The 14,790-nt window shown below is 43.8% G+C and overlaps 1 protein-coding gene across 3 annotated transcripts in view; it reads left to right on the top strand.

The window, feature by feature from the left end:
* The window catches only part of CHST8 (carbohydrate sulfotransferase 8), a 97,251-nt gene extending 86,961 nt beyond the window's left edge, over positions 1–10,290 (top strand). For 2 of the 3 annotated variants that reach the window (XM_039353702.1, XM_039353703.1), the window contains exons 3-4: positions 6,154–6,191; positions 8,943–10,290. In XM_039353702.1, coding sequence (XP_039209636.1) covers positions 6,154–6,191; positions 8,943–10,070 — 1,166 coding nt within the window. In that variant the 3' untranslated portion in view covers positions 10,071–10,290. The remainder of the gene's footprint in view (positions 1–6,153; positions 6,192–8,942) is intronic. The other variant, XM_039353704.1, reaches the window with a different exon arrangement.
* Positions 10,291–14,790: the final 4,500 nt, after the last annotated feature.

Raw genomic sequence — 14,790 nt, 5'->3', positions numbered from 1 at the left:
TTTTTTAAACCATGCTGACAGAATCACCACACATATGACCAATTCTGATGGGTGGAGCTCCAAACCATCTAAAAGTATGTTAGCTAACAATCGTGATTATTTAATGTTTGCAAGTGATTTATAATATAAATTATGATAAAAAATAAAACAGGAAACAAACAGGAGGTGTGGAGACAACAGGAACCCGCACCGCTGCTCTGCCAGGCCTTGTCACCTGCATAGTCCTTGAGAAATTTGCATGCAGGGTCTTGTAAGTTTACCTCATAACTCTTGCTGAAGGAATTCAATGTTATTTTAAATGAGCCGTGCCACTCAGTCCAACAGTCAGGATAAACCCAAGAATGATCTAGAAGAAACAGCCAGAGTTCAGTACTTTATTTTTCTTCACACCAATAGACAGACTCTTGCCAGACTAAACACTTACTACTCTCATCCCAGTGGCTATTCCCTGGGAGATTCTAGGAAGTGACTATCCTTACTATCTCGGTGAGAGCCCCAATAAGCTGCCAAGGGACATCTTAGCTATCTAAAGGTCTGAAGCTCTTCCTGCCCATCAGTCTAGACCAGGGGTAGGCAACCTTGGCTCTTTTATGACTTGTGGACTTCAACTCCCATGCTGGCTCAGGAATTCTGAGAGTTGAAGTCCACGAGTCATAAAAGAGCCAAGGTTGCCTACCCCTGGTCTAGACAATATGCTAATTAGCTGTCTCCAGGTCACTGATGACAGAGACTTCATAAAGTCATTGTGAAGATTATTGGGGTTTTGTTATGGTGCAGCCCTGTGAATACTTGAAACATGATGTAAAAATGTTAGTTTTATTATGGCACAGGATTATGCTTCTAAGCTGGAAGGAATTCAAAAGAATTGGGAAGAAGACTGCCAAACAGCACTGAATAAAAATGAAACTCCCACACACGTACACAATACATAATGCAAAAGTTCATAAAAGCTTCTGGGGGAGCTTAGTTGTTGTCAGCATTTTCTTTTTTTGTGTTTATTTAATGTCATTTTAAAGAGCAGCAGATCTGAAAAATCAATAAAGAAATAATGGGTTACATAACTTGCCTGGCACCTGCAGTTCCGTGCCTTGAAAGGACCTTGAGCACAGTCCAAGTCTTCAGTGGATCTTCTGAGGAGAAGCCTCAGTTACCATCCCATCCAGTGGTGGGATTCAGCTATGTGAACAACCAGTTCTCTGTGTGGATGCTGCTTCCGGAAGTCCATTCTGGGCCTGGGCAACAAAAAATTAGCTACCGGTTCTGCCAAAGTGGTGCGAACCGGCTGAATCCCACCACTGATCCCATCCCTTCCTCTGACTGGAGAGGGGAAACGGGAACCTGGTTTACTTCACTGGCTCTCACTTTCCAGAGCTGTCACCAGGTATTTGCCAGTTCTCTCCGATTACCTGCTGTGATTTCTGAAACAGAAGATACACGTGACCTGAATCAGGAATTTTTAAGGTCATCAGCATCTATGTGTGGGGTCTATTTTAAAGGGAAACAATTCAAAATGAGAAATTACAAATCCTGGCAAATGATTAAAAATCTTGTGTTTTCTCAGTCAGCTTATTTTAGCAAAGCTATCTATAATAGATGGATAATGCTTGTTTCCCTATCTGGCTGCCACTTCCAATTTAGCAGATTATCATGACAGATTCAATTCTGTTTTGATATGGCCTCTGCATTTAATTAGGAAGGGAAAATGGAGGTTGACTCTAATGCGATCGTGCAACCCATAATTGGTTAACTACATTGCGGATTCTGTGCCTGGCATCTTCTCACTTGGGAACTGGCCATCAACGGCAATGTGTGTTCCTTTAGATAGTCACTTTTAGGTGAGACAAAAAAGATATTAAAACTCTTAAGAAGAGTGCAGAGAAGAGCAACAAAGATGATTAGGGGACTGGAGGCTGAACTATATGATGAATGGTCATGGGAACTAGGTATGTCTAGTCTAATGACGATAAGAATTAGCAATCTTCCAATTGTGAGGGGATGTCACAGAGAAGGACATTCTATTCTCCAAAGCACCTGAGGGCCGGACAAGAAGTGACAGATGGAAGATCATTAAAGAGAAATCCAATCCACAATTAAGAAGAAATTTCTGAGACAGAACAATTAATCAATGGAATAGCTTGCCTCCAGAAGCTGTGGGTGCTCCATCACTGGAGGTTTCCAAGAAGAGATTGGACAGCCATTTGTCTGGAATGGTATATAAGGTCTCCTGCAATGCACAAGGTCCCTTCCAGTCCTATGATTCTATGATTATTTGACCAGGCAGCCTGTGCTCCTTGTAGCATAAAGGCATCCATCTTTTCCGGGAGAAAACATCAAAATGGTGGCTTGACGCTCCAGCCATTTTTCCTGTGCGGCAGCCTCGAATCTTGTATTCTGCAGCTTCTGAACTAACACAGCAAGTGTATCGGAAATGATGTGGGAAAGACAAGGATTTATGATTTTTTTTTAAAGAGCCCTCTGTTTTCAATGTAGTATTGACCACAAGGCAAATCCGATTAGGCCAAAGAGAAGGAAATGAGCAGCGGAGGTGGGAAAGAGAGCAAGGGTATGCTTGCCAAGATATAAAGGGTTATTGACTTCCCAGGAGCAAAAGGAAATATTTATCCGTAACTCTAATGACCACGCTGAGAATAAAGAAACATTATAGAAACAGCTTTTTGTTTAAAAGAAATCCAAATTTGTTTACCATAATTAGATTTAATTTAAAAAAAAAAACAATCAGATTGGACAACCATTTGTCTGAAACAGTATAGGGTTTCCTGCTTGAGCAGGAGATTGGACTAGAACGCTGGCTGTGGAATTCTGGGAGTTGAAGTCCACATGCCTTAAAATTGTCAAGTTTGGGAAACACTGGACTAGAAGACCTCCAAGGTCCCTTCCAACTCTGTTATCTATAAACATCGCGCCATTCTATTACAGCTTAGTCCTAAGCAGCAGATCAAGGTGTGGCTGTAGCTTTTCTCATGCTCAGCTTTAAAGGAGGAGCCCTGAGTGATTGGAAACTGAAACAGAGCCAAGGCTAGACTTCCCCATGGGTGCTGCCCATTATCACTCCATAACTGGCTCAAGGCAGAACAGGTGGTGAGTGCCAGACCACCATTTGCCCAAAGATCTCCAGGGCATTTCAACAGTGTGGCTGCTCTGCAGTGGCCCGTCCTGGGCATTTCAGACAGACTTTTTCACAAGCAAACATGCACAGACATATAAAATACTCTTGTGATTATTCCATCTTTGAAGGCTAATGGAAAAATCTTTCAGACATAAACATCTGATAGCTTTCAATTCCCCTGTTAAGTTGGCTTTGCAAAGAGAGAAGCATGTTGCTTTCCTGGGGAGGGGAGGGAGTGATGAGCGGAGGCTGCCTCTCCATATTTCACACCCTGAGCTCAAAACAATTGCTTCTGCTGCCTATAACTTTGGGCAGCAATCCTTGGCCCTGTGCACATTGGTGTCTCCTCAAAACAAATGGCTTGCAACCTCCTTTTGCAAATCGAGGTGAAACCAAGGTTGGCCCACTCTGCTTGCTGCCAGATGCGAGGCTGGCACAAGCACAACAGCAACAGGGTCAATGGAAGGGGTAAAAAGCCTGGAAGTTGCCCATTGCTGGTGGAGGCCCCTCTTCAATATGTGGTGGTATAATGACCTGGAAATTGTTTGCATCCCATGCTTCAGCTCAGCTCAGTTCCTTGCCTCTTTCTTCCCCAGGGCTGGTCCAGGATTGTCAAACAATGGGACAGCAGCTGGTAGGGTTGCAATGAGAACGAAGCATCTAGCCTGCTGTAAGGAACAAGGATTGCATCCTGCATCCTGGCCAGATTTCAACTATGAAAGGGTGGAGAAAGTGGTCCTTGGACTTTTCCTGCCTGAAACTTTGCATTTGCGGTTCTTGAAACACCATATCTGTACTTTTACTAGAATAAGGGTGCTTCATTTTGGAGTGGGGTTCAGCCAATAAGCTAACTATACAAAGATGCACAGACTTTCTCAATTAATATGCCAATGTGATTGCTAGTCCCCTTGGAGTGATTCCGTTCTCCCAATTCTGCCAGGTGGTTTGCTCAAGAATTCCATACAGATGAAAATATTATAGGAAGGCACATTCCTTTTTTCCTAATATAATCAACTTTTCACATTGCTTTCATAAACGGTTCAATTTTATAAACTATAAGGCATAAAAACCACAGCAAATTTTGCAAATAAGAGATTTGCAGATGACACTCTAATTTTGATTTTTGCATTACTTCAAAAATACAAAAGATGATACATAGGCCACAGTGGGAAATTTCTTTCCCATTCTGATTGGATATGTTTCCCTTTTAAGCCAACCTGCCGGTTTAAGATCTGCCAGACTGGGCTGCACTAGAGGACAATGAACAGGGAACCTTTCTGCATCTCTTGACCACCCTCCAGCGGTCTCCTGATTTTGGTGCCCAATCAGGGAAACTTATCTACAAGTTCCCTCCCCACCCCGTGCTTTCTCAAACACTGTCTCCATGTAAATGCTAAATGTGACAGCAGAGAATAGCTGAACGTTGTTAAGTAGAAGCCACAAGTGTGTGCTGACAGAACCAGAGCATCAATGGAGCTAATTAATGATATTCCTGGCAATAGGGCCATCGATGATGGGGGGGGGGAATTAAAAGCCCCAGGTTGGCATTTTTGCTCTCAACTGAATATTAATTAAGTCCAGCAAATGTCGCTCTAATTAGGATGCCTACAAGAATAAGCCACCACATAAAGTTACAAGTTGTGCTTCTAATGATCCAGAAGGATCTTGGAGCCTCTGCTTGCGTTGTGTTGAGTTTTCCATCTCTCTCTTCCATCATGCAGGAAATTGCTCAAAGTTCTCTAATTTCATTGCAAAAAAGCAGTCTTAAGGCATTTTGTTAGTGTTTTATTTTGCCAACTAGTTACACAGAGGTGAGGCCATCCATCGGTGAACAGATACGACCCAATCCAAAATCATTCCACCCAGGAAATTACACTAGTCCTCGTCTTACAGCAGTTCATTTAGTGACCGTTCAAACTTACAATGGCACTGGAAAAAGTAACTTACTTTTGGGGAAGCATAACTGGGAAGCACACCCAGAGGAGGCCTTCTTTGTGGTCCCCTCTCCCCTTTCTTCAGCCTTAAACAGGCACAGGCAAAGCCCCTGGAGCAGCAGTGAAGAGGTGAGGGGTGAATCCACCTGGCTGGAGCAGAGAGGCTTTGGAGAAGTTCACGTAACATATTTAACTATAAGCTAGATTGACAATTGCACCATTATGAATTTCCTGTGAATATGTGAACGGCTGTAGAGCACTATTTGCAAGTTGGCATTTAGGGGGGGAAAAGACAGAAGGGAGAACTGGGTAGCTGTTTCCGAAGAAGGAAAGAAGCTCAGATGCCTCCTATTAAAGCAACTGATTATACTAAGCAAGCTGCCTGTTTAGACTTTCCTAAAAGTGTCGTTCACGAGAAAAATAAACCCTGCGAAATTCCAGATTGGTATCATTATGGATTTGTTTTCTATTCTCTGCCCCCGTCCTCTTGGCTTGGAATGTACCCCGAGCCCCTCTGGACCCCGGCCCGGGGGGGGGGGGAGCAAGGATTGAGGTCAGAATATTGGAAGTGTGTGGAAATAGAGAAGGAAGGGGCAGAGACAGCGAAAAGCCCTTAATACACAGTCCTCGACACACAACTACAACTGAGCCCAAACTTTGTGTTGCTGAGATATTTGTTGAGTGCATTTTGCTCCATTTTATGACCTTTCTTTCCACAGTTCTTAAGTGAATCGCTCCGGTTAGTAACAACGTTGTTAAGTCAATCTGGCTTCCCCATTGACTTTGCTTGTCAGAAGGTCGCAAAAGGGGATCACAGGACCCTGGAACACTGCAACTGTCATAAGTACAAGCCAGTTGCCCAGCGTATGAATTGTGTTCACATGACCCTGGGGATGCTGCAACGGTTGTAAGTGTGAAAAACGGTCATAAGTCATTTTTTTCAGCGCCCCTGTAACTTTGGTCACTAAATGAACTGTTGTAAGTCAAGGACTAGCTGTAGTGGAAAACACCCCACGAGATAAGCCAGGAAAGTGAATGCAGCCTTTTATGCAGATCCCACTTTTGACCACCCTTTGTCTTTTCTCTCTTTAGGAATGAGATATGGCAGGGGATCTCAGGAAGCTAAAAGAGTAAGCTACCTTCTCCTTTCCTTTTCTTTCTGAAATCCGTGGGGGGGGGGAAGGCTGAGTGAAAGGAAGACAGCCTGAAGACGGGAGGATGATGTTTCCTTGAATGCAAATTGCCTCATTACAGCCTCTCAGTTTATTAGGCTCTTCAGATATATTTCTTGAAATAGACTTTTGGGGGGAAGTTGCTTAGACTGGATAAATCGAATGCACGTTCACAAGAAAAATTGCACGTAACCACATTTTGCATCAAGTCTGGCTAATCAAAAACTTCTTCAGATCACCCAGTTCGTTCTGAATGAAAAGGCATTGGTGATAATGCTCCCCCTGCCGTCGCTTTGCTCTTTGCAGACACCCAGGACTCCTCTGGAGAGGGGCAGGGAAACTGAGTCCTGCGTTTGGGAATCAGCTGGAATAATTCAAAGTCCCTCCTTACCCCTGTTGTTTACGTAATTGCAAGGGAGAGCCCTGGTATTTGCTGGGGTGAGAGGAAGTGCCAGGAGCAATTGCAAACCTGGTAGATTTGAAGTGCCACTGGTTGCCATCAGTTGTTCTAATTAACTACCAAATTTTGCACCTTCCCCCAGGCGAGCTGGATCACCAAGCTGGAAAAAGCTGGGGACCTCTGTTCTAGCGTTGTGCCCGTCTCCTCTCTGCCCTGTGTGTCCTTGGATCAGGAGGTGTAGACTCCACCTCCTCCTCATTGCTGGAGCCTCCTAGCCAACTTGCTGTAGCTGTGTCTAGTACAGCCTCCATCAGGCTAGCACTCTCCATGGCTGGATCCTGACCAATTCTCATCTCCATGCTTTCCTCTGCAGACTCAAACTCACCCTCCTCCGCCTCCGAGCTCACATCTGAAGAGGGGTCTGGGGGCAGATCCATGACACACTGCCACCTCCTCTAGAATGATGTTCCATCTAGGGCAGGGGTCTGCAACCTTGACAACTTTAAGAGCTGGCTGAGGAATTCTGGGAGCTGAAGTCCACAAGACTTAAAGTGGTCAAGGTTGCAGAACCCTGATCTAAGGTATGTCTAGGAATCCAAAAGGCCTGACAAACTGCTTCACACCCCTGAATGGTGATGCCCCAGAACCTCAAGATCTGTCCTCCAGTGTTTTAGAGCGCAGGATGCAGAAAAATACAGATAATCCTTGACTTACAACAGTCCATTTAGTGACCGTTTAGTTAAAATGGCATTGAAAAAAATGACATAGGACCATTTTTCACACGACGAACAATGCAGCATCCCCATGATCACGTGATCAAAATTCAGACACCGGGTGATTGACTCATATTTACCACAATTGCAGTATCCTGGGGTCACGTGATCACCTTTTGCAAACTTCTGACAAGCAAAGTCAACGGGATTCACTTAACAACCATGTTACTAACTTAACCACTGCAACGATTTGCCTAACAATTGTGGCTAGGAAGGTCGTAACATGGGGCAAATTTCACCTCACAACTGTTTCACTTAACTGTGAATGGAGCTCCAGATTTGTGTTGTTTCACATCACAACAGAAATGTTGGGCTCAGCGTAAGTCGAGGACTACCTGTATTAACATGTTAGAAAAAATGTTTTCCTAGCCACAGAGGAGCCACTGACCCAGAAGGAAGCTGAGCTCCCCTTTATCGCTGCATGTGCTGACCCAGATGTCAAACAGCCATTTGACTGGTGTGTTTAATGGGATTGTTGCACCGAGCAAAGGGTTGGACTGGATGGCCTCAGTGGGTCTATAAACTGGGAATCGTTGTAATTTAGCAGAAAAGTGAGAACTCTGCAGTATAGATAGAAGTGTTATCTTCACTTTGACGTGTCCCTCGAAATCCAGCCTTGAAAGTGTGGGCATCTGCCTGGAGGGGGGAACAAAGTCTCCAGGGTGGCAATGTGGCATTGCCCCTTTCGCCATACATACGAAGCGGGTGGGGCTTTAAAACAAGGCTGGGGCTGCCATCTTCCTGCATTTGCTCTCCCCCACATCCTGCAGTCTGAAGGCAGGGGCTTCCAAAATGAAAAGGTCACTCTATTGGCATCTAAGGTTTGAAACAAAAGTGGTTTTTATTTTTGAAAAGGCAACTGGGCTGATTTTTTGAGGAAAACAAGACTGTGCTTCTATCCTGGAAGTTTCATCAGTTGTATTGAATGCTGTGGGAGATGGAAGGGCAGTTATTGACTGTCGAGATTATGGGTGGAAGGGGGACAGACAGGCTCTGACAGGATGGGGGGAGGATGGAAAGGCTGTGTTTTCTTTTCAGTCAGCTGGGAGCCATTGTCTTTACTTGGGGTTTTATCTGTGATCTCAGGGTCACCTGAATCAGAGGTGTGGAAGCTTCTTGGAACAGCCCAAAGGACTGCCTTGTAAATTGGGGGTGGGGGGTGTCTTATCCCTCCTCCTCTCTTGAGAGAGAGCTGCTCAGTGTTAACATAAATGGCCTCTTTTCAAAAATAAAAAGCCACTTTTGATACTACCGTGACTTGGATGACTGAGAATCTTCATAGACACTGAGATTTGAAAATATTAAAACTGTGTCCTTGCAGGGTTCCCAGGTTTAGCTCTAGAACTGATGCATATATTAATAGCAACACGTTCAAAAGCAGAAGGTAAAAAAAAAAATCATAACTGCAGCCTCAGTGCTGTGTGTAAAGCAATGCGCTGCCTGCCAGGTTTGGCTAAACTAAAACGGCACAATTCGCTGGCATCCTTAGCCTCTGCTGCCTCCTTTAGTAATGCCCTGCTTCTTCTCTCCCACTAGGAAGGCGCATCGAGCAACGATCAGGCAAATGGAGAGGACTCCTTTCTGATGGCAAACCAGCGGGCCTCTTTACACCCCGTGCGAGATGAGTCCGTGAAGCCTCGAAGCTCAGGCCAGGCCCAGAAGGCTTTAGGCGGGATTCAAGACCGACAGCGGAAAGGTCCAGGTGCGAATTCTGCCTATCAGCGAAAGAGGAAATTTGTCCTGAGAAGAAGCCCCCTCCGGATTGCAATTAATGCCTCCTTCCACAGCCTGCCCCTCCTGAAAGCTGAGGCGAAAGAGGAGCTGAAGTGGAGGAGTCTCTACGAGGTCCAGAGAGAGAGAAAACGCATCATGAGAGACACGTGCTCCAAGTACAAGAGTAACAACAAAAGAGTCATCACCCCTTATCATGTTTCCAGGATATTTGTCGAAGATAAATATCGAATTTTATATTGTGAAGTCCCGAAAGCCGGCTGTTCCAACTGGAAGAGAGTGCTCATGGTTCTTAATGGACTGGCCTCCTCAACCAGGGTTATTCAGCACAATACTGTGCATTATGGGAATTATCTGAAGAAGCTGGATGGTTTTGATCACAAAGGGATCAACTACAGGCTCAGTACTTACACTAAGATGCTCTTTGTTCGTGAACCTTTTGAGAAGTTAGTGTCGGCATTTCGAGACAAGTTTGAGCATCCCAACAATTATTACCACCCCGTCTTTGGCAGGCCCATTATTTCAAAGTATCGCCCCAATGCCACCAAGGAGGCCCTGAGGACAGGCTCTGGGGTAGAGTTCAAAGAGTTTGTTCAATATCTTCTCGATGTGCACCGGCCGATTGGCATGGACATCCACTGGGATCACATCAACAGGCTGTGTAGTCCTTGCTTAGTGGACTATGACTTCATTGGGAAATTTGAAACCATGGAAGAAGATGCTAACTTTTTCCTCCATTTGATAAATGCTCCACAGAATTTGACTTTCCCTAGGTTTAAAGACAGACATTCCAACGAAGAGAGGACAACCACTCAGATCACACAACAATATTTTACACGGCTTTCTCCTTCTCAAAGGCAGCGTAGTTATGATTTCTATTATATGGATTATCTGATGTTTAATTACTCAAAGCCTTTTGAGGACCTTTATTAAGTGGAGGTGAGCTTTTGGTTGCAGCCTCGTGGAGCTCCTCCTATGCAATTTTGTGGAACAGACGTTTATACAAATACATAAGCTTCATGAATGAGTTTCATTACACCAGAAGGTTAAATTACTTGATCTGTCATTCATGTTCCATCAATCTCCAGTTCTCCCATGGGTGTCTGTATGAGGTTGGCAAAGTGGGAAGGCCGATAAAGTACAGTTTGTCTCACAATGTAACAATCCAAGCTTCACTTCTGTTTTGCCTGGAACATCACAAAACAAATTCAGAGGGATGGAATTTGCATTAACACATCACAGGCCACACTTCATCCCTTTGGCACCATAATGGTTAGGAACATTTTAATTTAATTTAATCATATTTGTTGTGAAAGCTCTGGAAGCCTTACAAAACTCCCAAACAATAAAACAGTTAAAACCTACAGAAAGGGACAGCCCTGATCAAAACGGCTATAAAGCAACACAAAAATATGAGAGGATCCCCATCAGCATATAACAAGCGCATTAATCCCAGACGTGGGAACAGAGCCAGGTCTTAAAGGCTTTCCAAAAGCCTAAGAGATGGGCATTATTCAGGCAATATCTCCAGGGGGAGGCTATTCCAGACCGGGGGGGGGGCATGACAAAGAAATGCTTCAGAGGACAAGATGGCAACTGCTGAGTTGAAGAGACCTGGAGCACACCCACTCCGCCCTGATGGACCAGGCAGGCTGAAGCAATTGGAGACAGGCAGTTCCTCAACTAAGTGGGTTCTGGGCTATGAAAATCTTTATAGGTGGTAAATCAATAACCTGAACTGCACCCAGCAGCCAACTGGCAAACTCGGCAGCTCATGTAGCAGTGGGGATTCAAAACATCGAATGTTGTACCAGCTGCAGCTTCTGGATGGTTTTAAAGGCCAGCCCCAAGTAGAGCCTATTGCTGTAGTCCAACTGTGAGGTGATCAGGGCCTGGGTGACCATCTGAAGGGCTTCCTGGTCAAGGAAATTGTATAATCATTATACAAGATGAACCTGTACAATGCCTGTCTGCCCACAGTTATCTTTCAAGCAGGAGATTAGAATTGTAGAGGACCTTCAGTCAATGCATTACAGTATCTTGAATGGAGAAGGACAATGCTATCCAAGGCCAGCAGTGGAGATGTCCACAGCCTAGAAGGCAAAACAGCTACTGCTACTCGGTCTTCTCAGAATTGACCCAAAGTCTGTTTTTGTACTGTCTGCTCCCCCCCACACACACACACAAATAGCAAACGTCTGCAGATGTCTCTTCAAACCCCCCAAACAGGTCCTCAGAAAGCAGCCCCATCGCACAGGTCCAGACTCTGAGCTCAGCACAGCAAGAGTCATTGGGTAACCAAGTCCAACAGGCACACACAAAATCAAGGAAAGCAGTCCAGAAGTCAAATGGGTCAGGATACACAACACGAACACACAAGGCTCCAAACTAGCCATGTTGCTCCAGCAACACTCAAGTCCTCAGGGCAGGATTTAGTAGGCAATGCTGGTGCAGCCCTTCACGAGAGGCAAGGTTGCCTCCTTATGAATAGTTTAACTGACTGGCATTGTGCCTGTCTTCTATGTGCCCTTGGATCAGGAGGAGGTGTGGACTCCACCACCTTATTGCTAATGGGCAATAGATGCTCACGGTCCTCACCTGAAGCCTCCTGGCCAACTTGCTACAGCTGTGCCTCACCTCACTCAGCCTCTGCCTGTCCTTGACTTAGGACATATTTGAGACCAGAGTTTTCATCATAAGTCATGGTGATTGTAAGTTGAGCCGCACCCAATTTTACAACAATTTTTACAGCAGTCGTTAAGCAAACCCAGCTTTCCCAAGGACATTTTTTGCCATGGCAGCACAGTGATTAGAATGAGGTACTGTAGGCTGACTCTGCCCACAGCCAGATGTTCAGTCCTGACACTGCAACCATCATAAATGTGAGTCAGTTGCCAAATGTCTGAATTTTGATCACGTGACCATTGGGATGCTGCAGTGGTCATAAGTGTGAAAAATGGTCATAAGTCACTGTTTTCAGGGCCATTGTAACTAAACGGTCACTAAATGAGCTACCTGTAGGTCAAGAACTAACTGTACATCCTTTCACTTGCTCTTATTATGTTGGGAAAAGTTTATACATTTTAGCCGAAATATCTTCATCATTAATACTGTCAGAACCCATATTCTAAGGGGCCCCCTTTCTACCTAATTCTAACTCTACTCTCTCTATACTTCTGGGTTCCGCCATGCTCCTGGAGGGGAGGGGGGAAGCACTGCGGGTTATTGTTCTGTTTTCCTCTATCGCTGCACTGTAACACTTTGTTGTGTTACTTACTTAGTCTGTGAACTATCTTTCCCCTTGATGTCAGCTAGAAGGGGGGAAGAAGAAAGGAATGCACCTCTGGCCATCTGGCTTATCTCCACTTTCAGAAAGGAAAGTGTAAAAGAGCCAACAAAACATCACTGCAACCTGAGACAGACTGGCGTTATCTGCTCTTTCCCACAACAGACTTAAAACCTGGGGATTGGCCCATATGAACTGACCGGATGAACTTTGGGATGGGGTTTGCTTGGGACACTTTTAACTTATTGATCTCAGTGGGAAACCCTCAGATCCTGTAATGCCCCTTTCTAAGTTTTTTTCTATGAATTTCTACATTTCTTCCAACCAAAAAAACTATTACAATCCTGGATTGTATAAACAAAGGCATAGAATCAAGATCACGAGAAGTATTATTACCGTTTTATAAAACCGTAGTAAGACCACACCTGGAATACTGCAGCCAATTTTGGTCACCATACTACAAAAAAGATGTTGAGACTTTGGAAAAAGTGCAAAGAAGAGCAACTAAGATGATCCAAGGCCTGGAGATTAAAATATATGAAGAACGACTGCAGGACTTGGGTTTGGCTAGTCTCAAGAAAAGAAGAAATAGGGGAGACATGATAGCAGCGTTCCAGTATATTTGGTGAACAACCTGGTGGAGGGGGCCAGGTTGTTCACCAAACCATCAGAGGGAAGGACGAGAAACAATGGTTGGAAACTGATCAAAGAGAGAAGCAATCTGGAATTAAGACACATACACACACAGATACCATTAAGACAACATTTCCAGGCCTGTTGCTTGATCTCCAAGAAGTGAGAAAAATCAAGATGTGATTCCAGTCAAAATGTGACGTTGGGCCCTGAACCATCTCTTATTTTTCTCACCATTCCAAGCCCAAAATTAATTTTCTGGAAGGCCAAATATTTAAGAAACACATCAATTTGGGGTTTGAAGCCAAAGCAGGTTTCCCTTTTAATTTTTCTCTAAAAAGGGAGGGGAACATTTATGGGTGCTTCCAATTTTTCCCAGCAAATTCAAAGGACGGTGGAAGGACCAAAAGGAAGGTTGAATTTGGAACCCTTTGCAGGTGTGAAGGGGGAGGGGGAAACTGCAGAGAGCAGCCTCCTCTCTTCACATCTGATAATAGGGATGGTTTCCAAAGACAGTAGATGGCGCCAGTGCCTAACAGAAAAAAAAATTGTCCATTCAAAGAGCCAGATTAGAGAGGAAAAAAACCATTTTTTGTTGCCCAAGCCCAGAACGGACTTCCAGAAGTACATCCATGCAGAGAACCAATTGTTTACATATTTGAATCCCACCACTGAGTTCAAGGCTATCCTCTTGCACTAACTCAGTAATAAATCCTATCAAAGCACTTTTGATAAAAGTAAAACAGTAAAAATAAAAATAACAATAAAATAAGGACTGTCCCCCTAGCCTTTGAAAACTCTCTTTTTCTAATAAGTCTTTTAATTTTTAAACCGAGGTCTCTCTTGTATTTTTCTAGTTTCCAAAGAACGCTTAGCTTACCAGAAGGAGCCTTATTTTTGCTGCAAAAGAAAATCTGTTTTCAACTATAATTATTTGTTTCTTAAAGTGAATAAAAGATGGGGAGAACAAGGCTGTAAAGTCTCTAACAGTTTTTCTGAAGTTAGGACTCCATAGAGAAAAGTCGAGGGGTGCCAACACCTCAAGTCTCAATCTAACTGCAAAAGTTTTTCCATCTCTGCAGTTTAATCAGAAGGAGCTACCATCCAGAAAACACATGGTTAATCTGTTAATCTCCCTTTGATCCAGGGAGATAAAAGCCAACCAGAGATCTCTGCCCAGGGGCTTTCAAAAGCTGCAGTGGCTCTCTTGCCTTCAGAGAACTTTGAATGGTATCAGGGTACCATTCCTCATCAGAAACAACTCTTTGCTGTTTTCCAGTTTTCATGATATCTCTTTCCACATTTTGTTTAGTTTCAAATCATTTTAAAACCAAGAAATACAAATATATAATTGTCACTTTAACAAAGGACTTTCAGTTGCTGATGCTAGTTAGTGATACATGCTAAGCATTTTTTTAAAAGATCCGTCGCAGAATCACTTCTCAAACAGAGCAGGAAAGTGAGAAATCATAATATACCTTTAAGGCATATACATATGCACCTTAACTGTTTCCATCACTATAATGTTTTCAATAATTTCTGCATTTAGTGTATTGCTACATCTAATGGCAGGTTTCCTAATAAAAAACAATTTAATATGATATTAGTGCCTGTTTGCATTACATAGTAATGAAAGTTGGAGAATGGGGCACAGAGAATTCTAAGTGACCCTCAACTCCTCAATAAACAGATAATCAAGAATTTGCAAAAAAAATTGCTATTTTTGTAGATAGT

This window comes from Crotalus tigris, unplaced genomic scaffold, assembly GCF_016545835.1.
Source record: "Crotalus tigris isolate CLP2741 ecotype Arizona unplaced genomic scaffold, ASM1654583v1 scf7180000018525.42219311030:4301911, whole genome shotgun sequence".
NCBI lineage: Eukaryota > Metazoa > Chordata > Lepidosauria > Squamata > Viperidae > Crotalus > Crotalus tigris.
Note: the sequence above shows the minus strand (reverse complement) of the source record. Positions and strands in the feature narration are given on the sequence as shown.